This window comes from Alexandromys fortis, unplaced genomic scaffold, assembly GCF_014885135.2.
Source record: "Alexandromys fortis isolate MF-2015 unplaced genomic scaffold, M_Fortis_MF-2015_v1.1 scaffold_149, whole genome shotgun sequence".
NCBI lineage: Eukaryota > Metazoa > Chordata > Mammalia > Rodentia > Cricetidae > Alexandromys > Alexandromys fortis.
In genome coordinates, this window is record NW_026068025.1 from 2,454,067 (window position 1) to 2,475,591 (window position 21,525).

At 49.2% G+C, this 21,525-nt stretch overlaps 1 protein-coding gene across 5 annotated transcripts in view; it reads right to left on the reverse strand.

Moving 5' to 3' along the window:
* LOC126514698 (multidrug and toxin extrusion protein 1) overlaps positions 1 to 19,874 on the reverse strand; it is a 35,612-nt gene extending 15,738 nt beyond the window's left edge. For 3 of the 5 annotated variants that reach the window (XM_050163775.1, XM_050163777.1, XM_050163778.1), the window contains exons 1-12: positions 19,275 to 19,873; positions 14,239 to 14,340; positions 12,659 to 12,727; positions 11,278 to 11,426; positions 10,432 to 10,474; positions 8,714 to 8,758; positions 5,410 to 5,507; positions 5,047 to 5,144; positions 4,854 to 4,967; positions 4,695 to 4,762; positions 1,565 to 1,673; positions 1,371 to 1,446 (exon numbers count right to left, since the gene is read on the reverse strand). In XM_050163775.1, the coding sequence (XP_050019732.1) occupies positions 1,371 to 1,446; positions 1,565 to 1,673; positions 4,695 to 4,762; positions 4,854 to 4,967; positions 5,047 to 5,144; positions 5,410 to 5,507; positions 8,714 to 8,758; positions 10,432 to 10,474; positions 11,278 to 11,426; positions 12,659 to 12,727; positions 14,239 to 14,340; positions 19,275 to 19,406 (1,103 nt within the window). In that variant the 5' untranslated portion in view covers positions 19,407 to 19,873. Of the gene's footprint in view, positions 1 to 1,370; positions 1,447 to 1,564; positions 1,674 to 4,694; positions 4,763 to 4,853; positions 4,968 to 5,046; positions 5,145 to 5,409; positions 5,508 to 8,713; positions 8,759 to 10,431; positions 10,475 to 11,277; positions 11,427 to 12,658; positions 12,728 to 14,238; positions 14,341 to 19,274 lie in introns of all 5 variants that reach the window. The other 2 variants (XM_050163774.1, XM_050163776.1) reach the window with 2 other exon arrangements.
* Between the last annotated feature and the right edge of the window lie 1,651 nt (positions 19,875 to 21,525).

Genomic DNA, 21,525 nt, shown 5'->3' on the forward strand with positions numbered 1-21,525 from the left:
GAGGAGGGGGGGGGGGAGGAGGAGGAGGAGGAGGAGGAGGAGGAGGAAGAAGAAGAGGAAGAAGTTCCTTCTGGGAATGGTTGCTATTTAACAAGTATCTATGGAGACAGACCTGCCACCTAATTGTAAACTCCAGCACCTTTAGTGGGCTCAGGGTTCTTTCCCACCTCTCCAGGCTTGGTTGCTCTTTTTCAGTTACTCCTGTAGTGACCCTATTTTCATACCGACATTCATTCAGTCATTCACAGTCAGTATCCTATGCATTTGGGCTTCTGAGTACAGGGGCCATTGGAATCCAATGGAGGAAGAAGAGACAACTGCCTTTGGGATTCACTGGGATAGACCCACCTGGACAAAGGTCTCCTTGGCAGGAGCTCAGTTGGGCTAGCCTCCAGGCCTCCACCTACAACCATAGGCAGGGGGACTTGTTCTTGCCCTGGCTCCAAGACTCCACTCTCCACTTCAGGAGGACCTGATTGTTCCCATGACAGTCTTGAGCCCCTACATGCCAAGATCATTCAGTGCCCCATAGAGCTACCACTCTGGAGGCATGCAGAGCTGTAACATGGCTCAGACCTGATCCTCGCTGGGCCAGGGGCAGCTCTTGGTTGGCATCTTAAAGCTTTTGGAAGCACTGAGCTACAAGCTCTCAGAGCTAGCTGTCCCAGCGCTTGGCTCACATTAATCTATTTTAAGTTGTTTTATCCCATTTAGTATCCTGAACTGACAAATGCGCTTATAGTATCATGGTGCTCAAATACTTTCAGATTTTGAAGCATTTTTTTAACTTAGGGAGATAGGATGCCCAGCCAACCTGCAAACGTGACAGGAGATTCTACCACTAAACAACCAATGCAAACTCTGTCTGCAAATGTCAACAATGCCGTGAAAGCTTTAAAACAGGAAAAAATACAGGAGGGTTCTTGAGATGGCGCAAGCCTGGTGGCCCAAGTTCAATCCTTGGGACCCACATGGTAGAAGGGGAGAATCGCCTCCTGCAAGCTGTCCTCTGGCTTCCATCCCCTCCCCTCCCTTCCACACACACACACACACACACACACACACACACACACACACACAGCAATTTAAAGCGATTTTTAAAAAGTCATAACTATCGTGTCCATCGAAAGCGTTCTGTCACCACCAATCCCCACTAGCTTGAGATTCAGATTACAAATTGGTTTCTCTATCTCCGTAATCAGGTTCTTCTCAAGTAAATCAGTGAGGTTTCTGGTCTTGTAAAAGACTCAGAACACCGCACCAAGATGCAGCTATTCTGGGGAGCCGCCCGTTGTGATACATCCACCCCATCTTTTTTTTTTTTTTTTTTTATCATAGATTCCACATGTCAAGAAAATCCCAGCACTCACCGGTCGGTAGTGAAGATGTAGCCCACAAGATCCTTACACACTATTATCAGGACACAGAAGGTCACAGCAAAGAGCTCTGGGGATAGAGCAGAAGAAAGGGCACAGTGAACAGGGAGGTCACAGAAAGTGGGGAGTCAGGGGCTCCATGCACAGCCTGCGTGCACCAGGAGCCTCAGGCTACAGGGTGTAAGCACCTGTGACTATCAAGGAAACTGCTGAGGACTTCTTGGCCTGTTCAATGTTTCCGGCACCCAACGCATTTCCCACCCGGACGTTGGCCGCCACACTGAAGCCTGCAGGAATCTAAAAGGAAAGAAACTACAGTAAGACTGTGCATCGAGACCCCACAGACAGACTCGGCCTGTGCTTCACACCATGTGGGCTAAAAAGGCCCTATGGGCTCTGAAGACTTTTACATCTCTGTGGCCTCGCTAGAAGCTCTGGGCTAATGAAGAACCTCTGTCTCCAAGTTAGGATTCTCACAATAAATTAGGCTTTTCTGCAGGGTTTCCAGCCTCGGCCATAGGAGGGAGGACCCCCACGCAATCACATTTGTCCTCTGGGACATAGGGGAACAGTATACAGGATGGGTTTGACCAAGGTCCACTTTAGTATCTGTTTTGAAAGAGAGAGAGATTCCATTCATAAAGCAGAAAAGTTACTAAAGAAAATCCCAGGAAGGGGCATTGCCTTGTAACTATTGAGTCCAAACTGCCTAGATCCTAACACGTTTGTACTTAGTAGCCACGTGACACTAAGCCAATTGCTGAACCTCTGATGTTATATTCTATCTGTACAAAGACTCTAATAATGGAGACTTGACAGAGCTCACATGGCTACCAACTTAGAACAGAGTCTCACAAGTAGTGAATATCCAATAAAGATTTCCCGTTAATATCTATACATTTACCACTTGACTCACTAATGATAACTTTTAAAAGATTAATCACTGGGGCTGGAGAGATGGCTCAGAGGTTAAGAGCATTGACTGCTCTTCCAGAGGTCCTGAGCTCAATTCCCAGCAACCACATGGTGGCTCAAGGCCATCTGTAATGATATCTGGTGCCCTCTTCTGGCATGCAAACATACATAGAAGGAATGCTGTATATATAATAAATAAATCTTAAAAAAAAAGATTAATCACTTATTTGAGCTTGAATGTTGCCTTGCGGATTGGGATAACTATGGTGAGGATTAAGGAAAATCTAGCACACAGAATAAGGAACAGTGGAGAAATGGGAGACAGGAAGGTGACGTGAAGAAAGCTATCGGCAACCGTTTGACCACACATCCCTAGTTAATGCCCGTATGGTGCGTCTCCTGGTACAGAGTCCCGAGAAGGACTCGACAACATTTCTCATAGAATTCCCTCCTCAAATGGAGAGTCTGGACTTAGGATGAAACAACTGTAACACTTTGAGGGGAAATGTCACAGTCAAGAGGGACAAAGAAAGGCCAAGACCCTGTTCCCCATGAAAGGGCATTAATGATGAAAGGACACTAACAGGACGTGTCTCCTGTATGCCAGAGGGGAAAGTTACTGAGCACATCATTAGAACAAGTGATGGCAGACAGCCAGGGAGCCTCTAAATGCAGCGCTGGGAGCAGCTGGTGCACCTATAGAGAAGGGGTGCAGCCTTCTTTTAACTGGGGAGGAATACGGACGTGCCTTTTTGTACCCGGAGAGAGCAGAGGACAAGATGTGCAAAGAGCACATATAGAGAGTTGTAAGCACTGATCTTTTTTCCCAGCCAAGATTTCTTGGTGTAACAGCCCTGGCTGCCCTAGAACTCACAGAGATCCCCCTGCCTCTGCCTCCACGAGTGCTGGGATTAAAGGTGTCTACTACCACTACCCAGCAGTGTAAACATTTATCTTTTGTTTGTTTGTTTTGTCTTCTTCAGGCAGGAAAAAAATCAGAAATCACACAAAGATATTTGTTCCAGGAGGTATCCCGAGGTGCTGACGATCTTATTACAATAATATAAAATAAACATTGGGCAGTGGAAGGCTGGATTAGAGATAATGGGCTCACGGCCTTCAAGCCTTGATAGATGTACTCAACTAAAATTACTAAAATATGAGAAGTGAGTAAAATGTAAAAACGTGTGAAGTATAGGTTAAAAATGTCTTCCACAGGCAGTAAAAATAAAAATATATGCCCCCAAGGAGTAGAAGTAGGAGAATTGATCTAGCATGCTCGGATCCCCAGGGGAACTAAAACATAAACTAAAACCAAAGAAGTGTGTATACCCTGTATATTTTAAATATAAACAATGGAGGGTAGAATGTCAGCTGGCTGAGTCCTTCTCCAAACTATAAGTGCCCTTTCTCTCTGTTTAAAAAGGTTCATTTTTTTTGCATGGTGCTGGGCATGAGCCTCAAGTGGGCATGTGCTCAAGTACACTGGGCACCCTCTACCACAGCACCACACCCTGCTCCCTTCTTTAGCTCTCTGTTTGAAGCGGTGCAGGCAGAAATCAGAGCCCTTCAGAGTTTCAGGTCGACACACAAAGTGACGGAAAAGCCTTTAACACTGTATTTTCTAGCATGTCAGAATCTCCTCCACTTTGAAGGACGAGCAACATTCCACTGTGAGCGTGTACGTACTTGGTCCACCCATCCCTCCACTGATGGGCAGACACCCAGGCAGTGTAACTACAGCCAGTACCGCCTCTGTGAACACGGTGTGTCCAAGTCCCCGGCTCCCATCCTTCTGAGTCCCCCATAAACATACATGGCAGGCACAGTGTGTTCAGAGGTGGAATCAGCACATAGCTGACCTTGGTGACCAGACACCTATTCCACACCCCTCCACCCCCAGGGCATTGCACTAGGGCAGTGTGGGAACAGAGTCAAGTCCTTCGGATCTGAACTGGGCCAGAGACAGAATTAGCAGATCTTTTGGGGTTTCTGCCCGCTTCACCCCCCTTCATCTTACAGAGAGAAATGACCAAACCAGGCATAAAGGGACTGTCCAGGTTCCAAGATGACTTTGTGGGAGAAGGGGACAGGAGTCGAACTCAGGACCTCATGAGTACTAGGCAAACACTCTACCACTGATTTTATTTTTTTATTTGGAGAAATTATCTTATTCCTTGGTGAAGTCAAGCCTTGAGCTTGTGACTCCCCTGTTTCCCCTCTGAGCAACTGGGATTACATGTCCCTATCACTCGTCCCTGCTGCAGGGTGATGTTTTATGTCCAGGAACATCTTATACGGTGTTACCGAATGCCACCAATGCCTTTTGCTCTTTGTGGGACTCTCGGGTTAGAAAACAGGATGCCTCCCCCACGGCCACACAACAGGGTCTTGAGCACTTACCATGTACACAATAATAGACAATTCATAGGTGATGGACTGGGCTCCCAGCTCCACCATGCCAAGGATACCTGGGAAAGACGGGCAGCTGATATCAGCCTCGCTCCAGCCAGACCGTTCCCACCAGCCAGTTCCCACGAGTTCTCCCGTCTGCATACGCACCGCTCAGGAAGCTGCCTATCTCATAGGCCCACCATTCAATGCATAGCATGAGCATGCTAGGGACGGCAAGCTGCAGGAAGGAGGCCCAGTCATGCAGGCACTCCCAGGACCACCCTGCAGGTACAACAGGTGGGTTTCCAACATGTCTAACTTTCGGGCAAAAGCCCCAGCCCAATCGAAAGGAAGTCTTTACCTCCCCACGTGGCTTGATGCAGTTTTCTCCAGAGGATGTAGAGGAACAGGAGGATGGCCAGGGCAAAGTGGGAGATGGTGTTGGCTATCGCTGAACCCCTGGGAAGACCAGCAACTGTGGGTGGACACTGTGCTCCACCCTCTCCGCTCTGGCTTGGGGGAGTTAGGGAGCCATGGACCCCTCACTGTGCCCTCTTCCACCACAGGCCCTGAAGTTACTCCGGCTTGGGGCAGCATCCCCTACACTCTGATAGCACTTTCCAAAGCACATAAGAAGGCCACACCCACACCAGCTAAACTGCCCTCTTTTCCCTGAAGAAGGCTAATGCAGTGCCCCCCCTGCCCAAGAGGAAGCCCGACTCACATCACCCCAAGATGCAGCTGATGGAGAAACAGATAGTTGGCCAGGGCGTTGATAAGGTTGGCTGCGAAGCCGGTCACAATCTGTGGCAGAACAATGCCCTGGAACGAGGAGACACCTTTATATGTGGAACATCAGGGGACTTGGGCTTAACAGGAGCAGTTGGTCAGCTGAGGATACCTCTCGCCTTCCCATTCTCCCCTCCCCTCTGGGTCCTCCTCTTTGTTGTAATAGAGAGCTCTGACTGCAACTGGTAGAAGCTAAGAAGGCACCAGGAAGTGGAAGGATCTCAGAGATCCTCTCTGCTGTGCGCAGAATGGCAGGCCTTAGCAAGATTAGAAGGTGGCATTTGCAAGAGGTTGGAGATAAACTGCACTTTCTCCACCAAAACTGAAATCCAGAAAAACAGCTTGTGAAACTGTTTCTTTTGAAATGGAAAGCGGATTCCTTCATGACTGACTCTGAGAAGCAGGAGCAGCAGGAAGAATGTCCTCCCTGCTTCCTGCCTCACGTTAAGATGAGGGACCGGTGAATTAGCTCAACAAGTAGAAGCATGGGCTGTTCTTCCAGAAGACAAAGGTTCAAATCCCAGTGCCCACAAAGTAGCTCATAACCACCTGTAACTCCTATTTTGGGGGATCCAATGCCCTCTTCTGGCCTCCCCCGGCACCAGGCATACGAGTGGTGCACAGACATACATGCAGGCTTGGGGAGGACCAGGACCTGTGTGGCAGCATTGGGGAAATGGTGACAGGAAGATCTGGAGTTCAAAGTCATCCTGGATTCTGTTCTTTTGTTTAGATTTGGTTTTGGTTTTTGGTTTTTCAAGACAGGGTTTCTCTGTAGCTTTTGAGTCTGTCCTGGAACTAGCTCTTATAGACCAGGCTGGCCTTGAACTCACAGAGATCCACCTGCCTCTGCCTCTAGAGTGCTGGGATTAAAGGCACCACTGCCCAACTGTTTGTTTGTTTGTTTCAGTTTACACAAACTACAGCTGGAAGGAAGCCTCAGTTGAAGCACTGCCCACCGCACTGGCCCATGGGCATGTCTGTGGAGTATTTTCTTGACTGGTGGCTGATATGGGAGGGCTCAGCCCACTGTGGGAGGTACCACCTGTGGGCAGGTGTTTTGGTTCTATAATAAAGCAGGCTGAGCGAGTCCTGGGGAGCAGGGCACTAAGCAGCTCCCCTCTGTGGCTCTGAAGGTCACGCTGGGATCACAGGCAGGCCTGCAATACACCACATCTGCTTCTACAGAACCTTGCCCTTGCGCTTCCCCCTTGTCTGGTGAGACCCCCGACACCTCTGGGCTGCAGCTTTGTCTCTGGTGGTCACCTGACAGGATGAGGGCTAAAGAGTGACAGTTCACGTGAGCTCCGTGTGAGCCCCTGGAGAACTCCATGGAGGGGAATCTGTAGTCAGATTTACACCTCTGGTGCAGAAAAGCTGCCAGCCTGCATTTCAAGGGGCCCGGGTATGGTGGCTTGGATAAAAATGGTCCCCATAAGTCCATAGGGAGCAGCACTATTAGGAGATACGGCCTTGTTGGAGTGGGTGTGGCTTTGTTGGAGGAAATGTGTCACTATGAGGTGGGCTTTGAAGTCTCAGGTGCTCAAGCCTGGCCAGTGTGTCATTGTCCTTCCCGCTGCCTGCAGGTCCAGTTGTAGACCCCTCAGCTACCTCTCCAGCACCATGTCTGCCCGCGCACCACCATGATGATAAAGGACTAAACCTCTGAAACTGTGAGCCAGCCCCAGCTAAATGCTTCCTTTATAAGAGTTGCCCATGGGGCTGGAGAGATGGCTCAGAGGTTAAGAGCACTGACTTTCCTTCCAGAGGCCCTGAGTTCAATTCCCAGCAACCACATGGTGGCTCACAACCATCTGTAATGAGATCTGGTGCCCTCTTCTGGCATGTAGGCACACATGCAGACAAAACATTGTATACATAATAAATAAATCTTTTTAAAAAATTTAAAAAAAAAAAGAGTTGCCCATGGCCATAGTGTCTCTTCACAGCAACAGAAACCCTAACAAAGACACCAGGGTAAGCAGAGAGAAAAGAGCCTGGCAAATAAGATTCTACTGAAGTGACAAGAAGTGAAGTCGCTTCCTTGCCCAGTTCCTCTCGCTCCTCTGCTGCAGGTCTCAATGTTCCCTGTCTTTCCTCTGCTCCCTTTCTAACTTCTGCCCTCTTCCAGGGGAGTATATTCCTCCAAACAAGCAGTATGTTTCAACTGAAACACTCCTGCCTCTCCCAGAGCCCACAGCCCAGTCTCCAGGGCCCACCCATCACCGTGGGTACTGCTCCTTTGGGGCAATTATTTCTTCTTATTAGACAATTTTCAGCCCACCATTTTCAAAATGCTCATCTCTGCACTAGAAATTAGTTTGTTTTCTACCAACCCAATCACCAGTCAATACAGCACGCTGCCCTAGCAGACCAGCCAGCCTGCTCCTCTTACGCTCCTCTTACTGTGTGCTGTGTCTTCTGCCCACACTCAGCGCTCCTGCCTAGTGCAGAGGATTCTACCTGGTTCATACAAGAGTCTAGACAGAGAAGAGAGGACCTGGAGGACAATCAGAAATGCTGTTTATACCACCTGTGTTCAACTAGTTCAAGTACATACCTGTAACATTAATAAAGTGTCCAGAAAGTGGAAACTTCCCTGCCTCTTCCTATCCCTCCTTCACACCTCCCTATTAAATATGCTAGAGGAAGCCTGCCTGTGTGATGGGTATCTGTGGCCAATTCCTCCTTTACTTGGATTTTTCTAGAAGAAAGTCCACAACCCTATATCACACACTGTCCTCATAAATCCACCCCCACCAAGTCAAGGCCACCATTCCCAGAGCCTTTGGCCATTGCCATTAGCCATGTTTGAAGAGTCTTGACTATTCTCTGTTATCAACACAATACAAGCTTTTATACCCTGCCCCAGAAAGTAGGAGCCTTCAGACAAACTGAGAAGAGGTGTGGGTGCCCTAGACACAGCCAAGCCACATTGACCCTCGGCCCTCTACAGAGCAGACAGGCTTGTACCAGTAAAGAGCCAAAGAACACAGATGCTAACCTTAGCATTGCCAATGGCAATATTTCCAAGCAGGAACTGGATATAAATTTTCAAAGCCAAGAATAATGCTTCATTCACTCCTTGATGGTACTTAAGAGATCTCTCCACATCAAAGTCCTGTGTCCACAAGCCTGGGAGCATCTTGCAATGACTCTCAAGCAGGCCAGTTCCCTCCACCCTAGTCTCCCTGATTCTATCAGCCCACCACCAAAAGAAAGAGAGTAGTCCACATTACCTGGTTGAGCAGGTATTTAACTTGTAACGTATAAAGAAAGGCTGCCTACAAGAGAAGAAGAGGACGGGGTTAGTACTCCAGTCTGAGCATCCATCAGGGATCTGGGTACCATAGCAGGCTTGTCCCACAGCCACCCTAGCTGCTCTCCACTCTGCAAAACCTCGTTTATCCTGGGCAAGCGGTGTCTGTGGTCCAGGGGCTTCACACAGCTTCTGTGGGAATTAACATAAGCCAAACAGTGGAATGTGGAGTGTCTCTTATGGGTTCATGTGTGCAAGCATGTGGTCCTCAAGTAGACAGGCTGCTTTGAAGAAGTCATACAACGTGTGGGAAATATAGGGTCATGGGTTCTGCCTGGCCCCACTACAGACCTGAACTCCTGCTTCCTGGGGCAAGAGCAGGGGCATTAGCTATATGTAAGCATTCTTGGGCTCCTGAGGTCACTAATAGGAGCCAGTCACACCACTGTGGGACTATGAGCTACAAGCAAGTCCTTTCTAAGTTGCTTCTGTTGGGTATTTTATCCCAGCAACAAGAGAGGTACACCCCCACTCCCTGTCTGGCAGGAGGAGATATGGTCTCCTAGGGTGTACACTGACATCCTAGTATAGCCTAGCTCTCATCTTATTTGGTGGGATAATGAAACGATGTCATATTTAAGTGGTTTTATGGGGTAGAGCTGAGGGTATAGGTCAGGGATAGAGAACTCATTTAGTATGAAAGGCACTGGGCTCCATCCCCCAGAATATAAAGTTAAAAGAAAAAGAAAATATTTTATGATGAACTAAGAAGTGCAGTGCCAATTAGGAGGGCAAATAGCTACCATGAGGGCAGACTAAGTCCTTCAAACTCACACACAGAAGTCCTATGCCCATAGACAACTGGATTTAGAGGGTGATTAAATCAAAATAAGGGCACTGGAGTGGGGCTCTAATCCAATAAGATTGGTGTGTTTATCACAGTTTATTTCACATACATTGGTGTTTTGCTTGCATGAATGTCTGTATGAAGGTGTCAGATCCCCTTTTGTGGAGTTACAGACGGTTGTGGGTGCTCAGAATCAAATCGAGGTCCTCTGAAAGAACAGCCAGCACTCTTAACTGCTGAGTCATCTCTCCAACCCCAGTTGTGTGTTTGTAAGAAGAGACAACCATGTTACATGGGAACAATAGGGTACACCTGTAAGCCAAGGATAGTGGCCACAGGGAAACCACTGAGGCCCACGCAGTGATCTTGGACTTATAGCCTTCAGAACTGTGAGGAAATACATTCCTGCTGTTTAAGCCCCCAGTATGTGGCAGTCCCAGCAACCATCCAGCCCCTCTATCCAACTGAATAAACTTAGCTTTGCCAGTTCATTGACCATCTACAACTTGTTATTAAACATTAACACACAATTGTCTAAAGGTCATAATGATGCTCTTGGAGGATCTGAGACGGGACAAGACTTTACCCCTTAAAGACACATTCTGGACTCTTCTGTTGGAGTCCCCAAGGATATGTCAGAAGCAAGAAGTCAAAGCAATGACCCCCATCCTGGAGTTTCTTCTGTTCTCTGAGAGACAAATGCTGGTGTCCTTAAGGGACATAATTAGAAGCACTCTTCTGTGATGAGCCAATGTCACATGTGAGAATTACATCAGACCGAGTTCATGACATCCCAGCCACTTTTCACCCAAGGACCCAAGAATGGGGTCTCTGACCCCTTGAAAACTCACAGGAAGCGCTGGGATGAAGATCATGACATAGGTCTGGGTGAGCCTACACAATAGAAAATAGTGAAAATGATGACAGGGGCCACCTCTCCCGGGAAGAGACAAAACGAAACAGTGGGCACTGTTGCTGCATTCTTGGTTCTTCCTAAATAAATGGACTTCGGCTGTTGGAGCAAATGGAAAACTATACAAAGCCCGCCACTTGCACCCTGGTTCAGCTTCCTGCTTCTTCCAGTCTAAAGCTCTCAGACAGCGATTCTGAGCCTCACACTGCAGGGCACCACAACTGTCTCTCAGCCTTCCTGGCTCCAAGCCCCTCTACTCAATAGGATATCCAGGCATGTCTTCAGCTATTGTCAAATGCCTGTGTGTTCAGTACCACTGGCATGTGGCAAGTGCTTTTAAAAAGTCTTAATCAGTTAAGTCAGTGGGTCTTAAACATCGCAGCTCACACATGGAAGATCTGAAAGTTACTGATGCCTTGGGCCTCACCTATACTGGTTAAGAACTTGGGGGGTGGGGGTGGAGGCCAAGAGAATTATCCATAGTACCAAGGTAATTTTAATACCAACAATGGTCAGAAATCACTAAGTATTAGCAAGCCACAGACTGCCATCCCGAAGCAAAGACGTTCATAAGTGCAATTCCGCACAAACTCTCAACCCTGGAAGTCAGTATTAAGAGGGTATCCAGGTTGCACAAGCCAGAAAAGGAAGGTATCATTGCCTGGGAAGGACTAGCCAAGACCAGTTTAAGCTTATCTTGGTGTGATTGTCTGGCCTCTGTCACCTGGAGGCTGAGTGTAATCTTTCTACAGAGGTAGAGTCCCTGCCCCCAACCTAGCCTTACCTGGACACATCTGGGTCCTGCCTGAAGAGCAGCAGAATGTGCTGGGTGTTGATGAAGAGTGCCCAGCAGGGGAAACAACAGAGGAGCAGGATGAGTATCCCTCTCTGCAGGATGACCCCCACGTGCTTCAAGTTCTGGCTCCCAAATGTCTGGGGAGCACAGGCAAACAAACCCGTTAAACAGAAGACGCACCCCGGCTGTCACTCAGAAGCCTTCAGTCGCGCCTCATTGGACAGCAAGTGGCTTAGCTAATCTCTCTAGGGAAAGACTGTGTGACTGATGGAGAGCTGGGCTGGCTGCACTGCCCAGCATCACAAAAATATCCTATGCAGGACCCAAGCTGCAACGACGTATGGAAGGTCCCATGCGGTTCTAGTCTGTGGTCAAGTTTGCATCACCTGGAAGCTTGTTAGAAATGCAGATTTTTTTGGACCTGACTCCAGACCTACTAAAGCATGACCTGGGCCAAGGGCCACAGTGTGGGGCATCAGCTCCTACCAACCTACAGAAGCCAGAGGGTGCCGGTGACTCTCAGCTTTCTGTCCAGTAACATCTATGTGGGAACTTAGGATCAGCTATAGAGGGGAACATACACCAAGGGGACTGCCGAGTACCAGTGGCCCTCTGCTTAAGATGGACTGGCTTAACTTTTCAACTCCAGGTTGGTGCAAAAGAAATGCACACATGGTAGAAACCAGCCTTGAGGTTTTATTTTGGATCCTTCCCCAGGTTAGTGATGCGGGGTGTGATCCTCTCATTAGGCGCTGGGCAGCACTGAATTATGGATCATGGGGGGAGCCACAGCTCCCACCCAATTATGGATCCTGGGGGGACCAAGCTGTGTTCCATGCTGCTGAGTCAAGATGTCCACTAGGTAACGGAGAGTCAATGAATGTTCATCTTAGGATTTCCCATTTAGGATGGATCTATCCAGATGTAATCCACCCTAGTCAAAGAGCATCCTATGCAAGCTGAAATACCATGCCCCTGGAGGATGCTGGACACTCCTAGCCCTGGGTGGGGGGCAGCGACCTGCGCTTTGGAAAACCCTCCAGATAACTCTGATGCAGACTCCATTAGAGATGCCTAGGACCGCACCAAACTCCAACGTGAAAGTCATAGAAGGGACTTTTACATAAGTCCCCTGCTTGATCAAAGGCAGTCACTCAGAGCAACACTTTTTGTTAGGGCTGAAAGAACCCTAGCCACACTTCAGAGACAGCCGTGGAAACCCGAGCCTATGGATGGCAAAGGGTGTCAGGGGCTGGCTGCTCTGAGTTCCTCATCTGTGTGCATGTGTCTCTTCCTCTTGTAGTGAGTTCCTCCATCTACCCCAAAGGAGAGATGTGTGGAGTCACCGAGAGTGCGTACTTCCTTTTACCTGGGAGATGAGGGTGTCACACGCAGAAGATAAGCCATGTCCCACTGAAATGCCAGTGACGTTGATAACCTGGAAAGGAACAGAGAATGAGTTCACAGAGGCCCATTCTCTGCCCTGTAGGTCAGGACCACAGTGTGGCCGACCCCCTTCTAGAGAACCTGCTCAGACCACTTGGGTCAGCTAGAATGACATGCAAAAGCTCAGGAAGGGACACCCAAATCTCAGAATGGCGACAATAGCGCCACCTTTTAGAAGTCTTAGGTGTCTTGGTCCCCAGCTTCAGAGTAGCTCCTAAAGGAACACACTGTGACAAAGTAGCCGTTTGGGGTGAGTCTACCCACTAGAGATGAGGGTCTGTTGAGCATCTCTAACCCAAAACTCCACAACCCAAAATGTTCAGAGATCTGAAACTTCAACATTGATGACAAGTCATAGCATCTCGGGTCGGATTTTGGAGTTTCAGATTAAGTATGTTCACCTGGGTAAAGTGTCAGAATTCTGAAATGCCCAGAGGAACTTGAGACCCTTCCAGTCTGCATTTCAGACAAGGGTCATTTCTCCAGTGTGTCCCGCCCCAAGTCAAGCCCTGAATCACAAGAATGACACAGAAGCAAACACATAGTCAAAGCCGGAGCCTGCTGGAGACTTCTTCACTGGCTCACTGTCTTCTCTAGAACCAGGAAGGAGCATGGAAGGGGCCTCATGCAGCTGCCCCTCTGAACTGAATCTGTAGCAGGTTCCCTGGACAAAAGCTGAGCTCAGCCTGCTGTAAGAGCTGGCTTGTCACAAGACCGCAGCCAGCAGAAACCTGCTTGAGGCTTACCTGCATACACTTCTATATTGCCCCAGATTTTCAAATAAGGAATTGTGGTGTTGCTCAGTGGTAGAGGTTTTGCCTAGAGACCAGGCAAGAAGGGATAGGACAAGATAAGGAGGGGGCTGAGCAGAACAGGAATATATCCTGCAAAGAGCCAGAGTCCGTGTTTAAAGAAACACGTGACTAACTAAATAAGTTAATGGGACTCTTACCCTTGCATGGCCAGTTACCAGTCCCTAGCAGAGACGGTGACTCATTACCTCATCCTTGGGGATTGTATCCACCACAAAAAGAATTTGGGGCTCCTCCTAATTTCAGGTTCAGATACTGGTTTGGATCTAGACCCTACCCTCCCATTCCAGTTCTGGATTAGGACCTTCATTTGTAGTGGAAATGCTGGTGTATAGGTAAGACAACCCCTCCCGAGTTCAGCAAACTTCAAGGAACCTATACAGTTCCCTTTTCCCATATTCAAACTCCCACACCAGATGATATAGACTGAGATCATGCCTTCCATAGATGGCTTCATCCAACACAGTAGGCCTGGCAATCTGCAAGATCACACTAAAAACGATAATTTCTAAGAATACAACCTGCTGGCACCCTGACTCTAGCCCAGTGAAACCTGTTTCAGACTCCTGACTTCCGGCACTGTAAGGAAACCCACAGCACGATAAAACCAAGGGGCTGTGGTCGTCTGCCACAGCAGCAGGAGGCCACAGCCGACAGCTCTGAAAGCCTCTGTGGAAAGTCTCGCACGTACCGCGATTGCCAGTGTGACCGCGTCCAGCTCTAACTTGCCCAGGTGACCACAGAACACGGAGCTTATGAAGCTGATCAGGAACATCATCAACTGGGCCAAGAACTGGAAAGAGAGGGGAACAGGGGTCAGGATGAGCACCCACTGCCCTAGTGCACGGGAGGACATGGTGCTGCCCGTCCAGTTCCCCGAGAAACACGGACACTGTTGACCCACGGGAACGAACACGCGATTTCACTATAGCATACGATGTGTGTGCTGGCTAGTTTTAGGTCGATTTGATACAAGATAGACTCATTTGAGAAGAACAAATTACTCTATTGAGATTGGCCTGTGGGGCCTTTTCTTGATTGACGGTTGATATGGGAAGCCCAGCTCACTATGAGCAGTGACACCTGTGGGCTGCTGGTCCCGGATGCTATAAGAAAGCAGGTTGGACAACCCATGAGAACAAGGCAGCAAGCAACGTTCCTCAATGGCTTCTGCTTCAGGCTCTGCCTCCAGGTTCCTGCTTGAGCTCCTGCCCTGCTGGACTGTGACGTGGAAGTACAAGCGGAAATAAACCTTTTCCTCCTCAAGTGTTTTTTATGGCCATGGTGTTTACCACAATCGCAGAAAGTAACTGATACAGAAGTTGGTACCAAGGAATGGGCTACCGCTGTAAAGAACCTGACCGCGTTCCCTAGAAGAATGTGGAAGGCTTTGGTACTTCAAGCTAACTGCAATGGACTCCAGACTTCTGGAGCCATTAGCCGCAATCAACCATTTCTTCTGTGAATTGCCTTAGTCTTGGTGTTTTATCAAGATGAAATATAACTAAAACAGGGGTTAAGGCACAAGTGAGATCACCCAGCTGGACAGCAGAGGAATCTGGGACTTCACATGAAGAGTGCCTGTTTTATTAACGATGTCTAATTCTCTAGTTCTAGGATGGCTCCGCCGTGAGGGCAAATACATCCCCAACTACTAGGCCTTTGTGCCCGACATGCCAACGGTGGCTACGACTTCCTCCACAGTGCTGTGTCTCTGACACAAAAGTCTAGGAATTTGAGCTAAGTTCGGATAATTCTTGTGGGATGCACTTTCTGAGGCCAGGCCAGTTAAACCCGTCTCCTCAGGAGGCTGCAGCTCTGCAGGCAGCACACCAACAACTTGGCTCACTAGCCAGGTTAGTACTAAACATAGCCAGTACCTGCAGGAGCAGCGCTCTGGAGCAGAAGTTTATTGATTTCTCAGCCCTTGGTGACAAGGTTTTGAGTGAGCACTTGGCCATAGATGTAAGTCACCTGCAGATATTCAAAATGTTCCTCCAGGTGGTGGTGGCACACGCCGTTAATCCCAGCACTCAGGAGGCAGAGGCAGGCAGATCTCTGTGAGTTTGAGGCCAGCCTGGTCTACAGAACTAGTTCCAGGACAGCTAGGACTATTACACAGAAAAACCCTGTCTCGAAGAAAATAAATAAATAAATAAATAATCAATCAATCCCTGGCCCATCTCAACATATTGATTTGGGAGGTCTGTGGGACTGAGGAATCCTCATTTCTATATTTTCTCCAGCTCTGTGCCATGCAAACATGCATATGGCCAACAATCCTACTTTGGGAATCTCAGAGCTTTTCGAGCTATGCTGTTGGAAGGCGTGCAGCTTCCGGACAAGGACTGGTTCTCCCATATAGCTCAGTGGCTGTTGTGTGAACTGAAGTGGGCATAGCTTAGACAGAACCAAACATACCACAGTTTACAGCGTAGCGGCAGGGTGCAGCTCCATGGGGGAGTGTGCACTTCTTTCCTTCCTTCTCATCCAGGGATATTGCTCCTCCTTTTTCAGCATGCCACAACACAGAAACCTGGTAGCAAGACCCTTCATGCCTTGCAACTTAAGATAGGAGAAAGGGGGTGGGGTGTGCCTGGGGCCCGGTGCTCGGAGGTAGAGCCAGTAACTGCCTGCCCAGTGGACTGTGAAGGAATTGTAGAAGGGCCTGGCTTATCCCCTCCCACAGTGGTCTGCAAGTCCACTCTCAGCAACAACATGTCAGCACAGCCACCATCTGGGGACATTCTTCCCTGTATACACAAGGAAGCTTAGCCCAGAGTCGCCTGACTTGACAGTGTTCCTGAAGTACACAGCGCATTCGCAATTCCAGCTCTGGAGTCCCCAGTCTGAGTTCCCTCTGCCACCCAACCTTGGAAGCCATAGCACAGACAGAAAAGATGCGGATGATGTAATACACTGCTGAGCACTTCTGTGTAGAGAACTGAAAGGCACTGACCTCTCCACAGAGGACCTTAAGTCACAAAAAGCCTTCACTTGTGTCTGTGTCTCTTGTTTGGAACTAGATTCCTGCCTGCCCTACAGACAGACGTATTAATGACTTACAGAGTTCTGACTCTTTAACTCATCTGAGTCCCTTGAAGAGTGAAGACACACAGATAAGGACAACCAAGACACCTTACTGTCAGCTTCCATAACACCCTGCTCCAGCCCCCAAGGCTGCCATGTTCTAATGGGTCAGTCTTCTTGGATCCCAAGAACAACAGAGCCCCTCAGAGAGATCACTCATGATGAGGTTACCTCTCACTTGACAGTAATTACCCCCTAAAGGAAACCGGAATGCTCCCCCCCCCAAATGTAGGAGCAATCATCTTATGGAACCAGGAGCTTGTTCTCTTGAATGATGATGGCTCCAGAGTCACGTGACAGAACCAGGACTGGAATAACAACCAGCCATACCAGTATGTAATAATAGTGATATCTCCTCCATGACCCTGGCGCAGTGATTCCCCTGGACCAGTGTGTGGTAACAGCCATGTCTCCATGACCCTGGTGCAGGGCTTCCTCTGGACCAGTGTGTGGTAACAGCGATGTCTCCACGGCCCTAACACTTCCCCTGATGAAGCAGAAAGCTCGTGTCAGTGCCCAGAAGCTGGGCTGAGGTGCAGGAAGTTGAAGAAAATTCCAGGAGGTGTCAAGTTAAACTCAACACAGCCTGAAGAACTTTCCAGGCAGGAGAAGGGCAGTGAACCTGAAGCAAGAAGGTTGAGGCCACGCCTCTGAACAGAGGCAGGCTGGGTAGAAAGGTGAAAATAAGGAAACGCATGATGTCCACGCAAGGGCCAGACTGCACAGCTGAGTCTGGAATTTAAGCACAGTTCACACTGTTTTTTCCACACACATGTGTGCAAAGGACTGCAGCTGCTCTACAGTGAGCATTTTACAAAGAGCTCTGGAGGAGAGTCAGTGAATGAGAAAGTGAAAATCCTGCCAGCCTGTGAGATGGCCCAGCCGCTTCCTACCAAGCCAAACCGCCTGAGTTCAGTGCCTGAGAACCACATGGCAGAAGGAGAGAATCAACTCTTGTAAGATGTCCTCTGGATTCTACCAGTTGTATCCCCCCACCTCAACACACACAATAAATGAATAAATAAATGTAAAGAGAAAGAAAGAGGGTCAGATGCTCAAAGGATGTTAACTCAGCCACCCTACCTGTTTACAGTGGAGCCTAGGAGGATAAGGCAGCAGGCAATACAGTCCTCGGGAAACAGGGGATGCCCAGCATCTAGGCACCGAGGTGCAGGACCCAAGAAGGGCTCCATACACCATCACAAGAGACTAAGCTGATTGGGAAAGCAATCTTGATGGCACTCTTGCAAAGCAGTCACCAGGTCACCTGGCTGCTCCTACAATCTGAGATTTCCCTTTTTTTTTTTCTTCTCTTGGTTTTAGTCTTCCTTCCTTCCTTCATTCCTTCTCTCCCTTCTATAGATACACATTGTGTGGGTAAGAAACCAATGGCATGCATGTATACATTCATGCTCCCATGTAAGAACCAATGGCATGCATGTATACATTCATGCTCCCATGCAGGAAAAGGAGCCAGTTCCCTTCTGTCAGCCTAGTGCTGGGGATCAGGTGATCAGAAGAGGGCAGGAGCTCCGGACACTGCCGCTCTCTTTTCCTTTTTGGATTTCTGAAGCAGGAGCTCATTCTGCAGCCCAGGATGGCCTTGAACTCGTGGGTGATCGACCCTTCTGCCCCATTCTTCCCAAAAGTACTGAGATTCCAGGCCACCGCTACCACACGAGGCTCTTAGGAAGTCTTTCTGACAGCCCCTCAGTGAGATTATGTTGAGGCGAAGCTAGTTCTTTAGTCTCTGGAGAGGAGACACACCTGGGAAGATCCAATCAGGGAACTGAACTCCAGGTCTGGAGGTCTGGAGACTGAACACCAGCTGCTCTTGTCTGCAGAGGGCTGTGAGCTACTCTGTCTCTGGAGGACCTGCAGCTCCACACCCCTACTGTGTGAGCCAACACATCCAAGAATGGGGTTGCCATTCCAAGAGGTCACATGTGCCAGTGCTTGGGAGCTCCAAGGTGCTTAAATGACTGCCTCTTGACCAATAGTATATTCACTCAGACACACACTGGCAGATTCTTTTAGCCAGAGAAGGGGTTTTCTCACCCTTGAGGACTGAAAACCCCCAAACTGGCAGAGAACAGGAATAAGATCACATGTGATATGGGTCTGTGGTCTTAAAACCCACATTGCTTCTAAGAGACAGCAATGAAGGAGGCCTCGCCTAACGAGTAAAGCCAAGCCCACTGATGAGAGCACTCCACCCCAAAGAGAACTGAGTTAAGAACTTGGGATTTGAACACAGTGCTTGGTGGGATAGGAGCTGGCACAAGATGCCTCTGCGTCAGACATTGGATCTAGATTTCAAATAGTTTCGAAAACTTAATTCCAACGTGACAGTTCACCTTCCTGCTCCATGACTCTGCCCCACGGTTAATTCTATAGATGCCCGACCTCCTAGGCTTCACCCCTTGTTTGCAAAGAAACCAAGTCTGAATGTCCCCACTTTCAGGAACCTCTAGCTTCAGGGCGCACGCGGAGGCGCAGCAGGCTCTCCACATTGGCGCAGCTGTGGCCCGCTGCCGGCTCTCCGGGTCCCCGACCCACGAAGTCAGACGGGGCAACTTAGGTAACTGGGCTCCCAATCCTCGGGGACCGGCCTGCCGCCAAGGCCACCTGACTCACCGCAGGACCCGCCAGGACCAGGAGCGCCCGCAGTTCCTTTTGGAAGCCGGACAGCAGCAGGCTCAGCCCACGGCGCTCCGGCACGGCGTCCGCACCTCCCGGCTCAGGAGCAGGCTCCTCTGGGAGCTCCATGTGGCCTTTGCGCTGCCGGGACTCAGACGCGGCAAGGGGACCCACAGGTCTGGCCGATTCCAGTCCCCGCCCTCAGCCGCCTCCCCAAGCCCGCCCAGCGCTGGCTGGGTGAGTCGCAGTCTCTGTGGCCTTGGACGCACCCCTTGCCCCTACAATCCCGAGGTCCGCGCGTCCCCAAAAGCTGGCGAACAAACTCAGGACTGAGAAGTTTGCAGAAGTGCTGTAAGTGAACGGAAAGCTCACGGGGGCAGCGAGCGTCCTTCCAGTCTCTATTGCTGTCCAGAGGCAGGTTCAGAAATCTGCGGCTTGGAAAGACTTACAGAGTCCTGAGTCAAAGGTCGGATCAGGCAGTCGTGGGTGTCCAATGTCTCTGCTGTGCAGTTTGCGGTCAGCTTAACACACACTCTGTTAGAGGTTTGGACTTTACAATTTTTTCCCCTCTTGATAGTTGTTTCATTAAAGAATATAGCATCTACCAGGAAAGAAAAGCAAGCCACAGACGTGCTCGCTGCTCTTGGATGGTCATCAGTCAGAAGAGACAGGAGACACTGTGGCAGGAATAGGCAGGTTCAAGGGACACCTGCAACCCGGAGAAATACAAACTTGCCACCCAGAACCTCGTTCTCCTCATCTTTAGACTCAAGATGCATTGCCCTCACCACCCACTGCAGGCAAGCATTGCCTCATAGAGTTAGGTCTAAGTCAAAGCATTCCCGTGAGGTGCTAAAGGCCCTTCTGTGGCAAGTGACCATGCATGACAAATGTTTTAGCTCACTGTTAGCTTCAAGCTGCTCTGACAAAATAACCCAAAGGCAACCAAAGGAAGGGATGATTTGTTTGGTTCATGACCTCAGAAGGCTCCAACCTTGTCCAAGCATTGCATAGAAAGAATTGTTTCTTACCTTGTGACAGCCAGGAAGTAAAGAGACTAAATACCTTTCAAGGACATGCCTGTGTGACCCCTTTCTGCAGTTACCCTAATTTCCAGCTCCTTCCAAAATGAGGCCACCAGGAGGATACCAACGTTTCAACATAAAAGCCCCTGAGAGACACTGAATGACCCAACCACACCACTCAGGTAACCAGGGAGTTTGGCATCCAGATTCGGGGCTTGATTTTCAGTATTGGGGATATAACCCACCCCCAACCTCACACATGCTGAGCATAAGCACTGTCATTGAGCTACAACCATGAAGAATCCAAGATTTTAACACACGATCAATGTGACTTAGAGTAGAATACTTACCTGGCATGTGTGAGGTCCTAGGTTCCAGCACCATGAAGAACAAACCATCTTAGTCAGTGTTCTATTGCTATGAAGAGACACCATGACCACGGCAGCTCTTACAAAGGGAAGCATTTAATTGGGACTGCCTTGGAATGTCAGAGGTTTGGTCCATCATCGTCATGGTGGGGTACATGGTACACACAGGCAGACATGGTGCTAGAGAGGTAGCTGTGAGTTCTACATCCAGATACACAGGCAGCAGGAAGAGATGGGGGGAGGCTCTGGGCCTGGCTTGGGCTTTTGAAACCTCAAAGCCCACCCTCAGTGACATACTTCCTCCACTGAGGCCACACCCCCAATCCTTCCCAAGGAGTACCACTTCCTGATGACTAGGCATTCAAATATATGAGCCTAGAGAATGGGGGAGGCATTATTATTCAGACCAGCACACAAACGGACCAGACCATTAATGTTTTTTCCCTGCCCTTTCACACCATCTGTGGCTCTCTCCTTGGTCCCTGTGCAGGTAAAGGCAGCCTCCAGCCTCATCCTCCTACCCTATAGGTCAACTACTAAGACCCTTCTCCCTTCTCTTCTGATTCCATTTGCACAAAATGAGAGAGAGGAGGGGACTGGTCCTTCTTAGATTTCTTGCCTACTTTTAGAACAATCACCTAGTCCAAGAAATTGGGGTCTTGAGTCTGCTTACACCTGAACTACTCTCCAAGCTCTGTGCCTAGGGGTTGGATGGTGTCCACAACTGGGGTTCCCCCACCAGGACTGCATGCATGGAGCAGAGAAGCAGCTCCTCAGAGAAAACGGGGGTCTCTAAGTCAGAAGCCCAGGCTGGGCACTAAGATGCCCCTTCCATATTCATGGAGTTTATTCCCA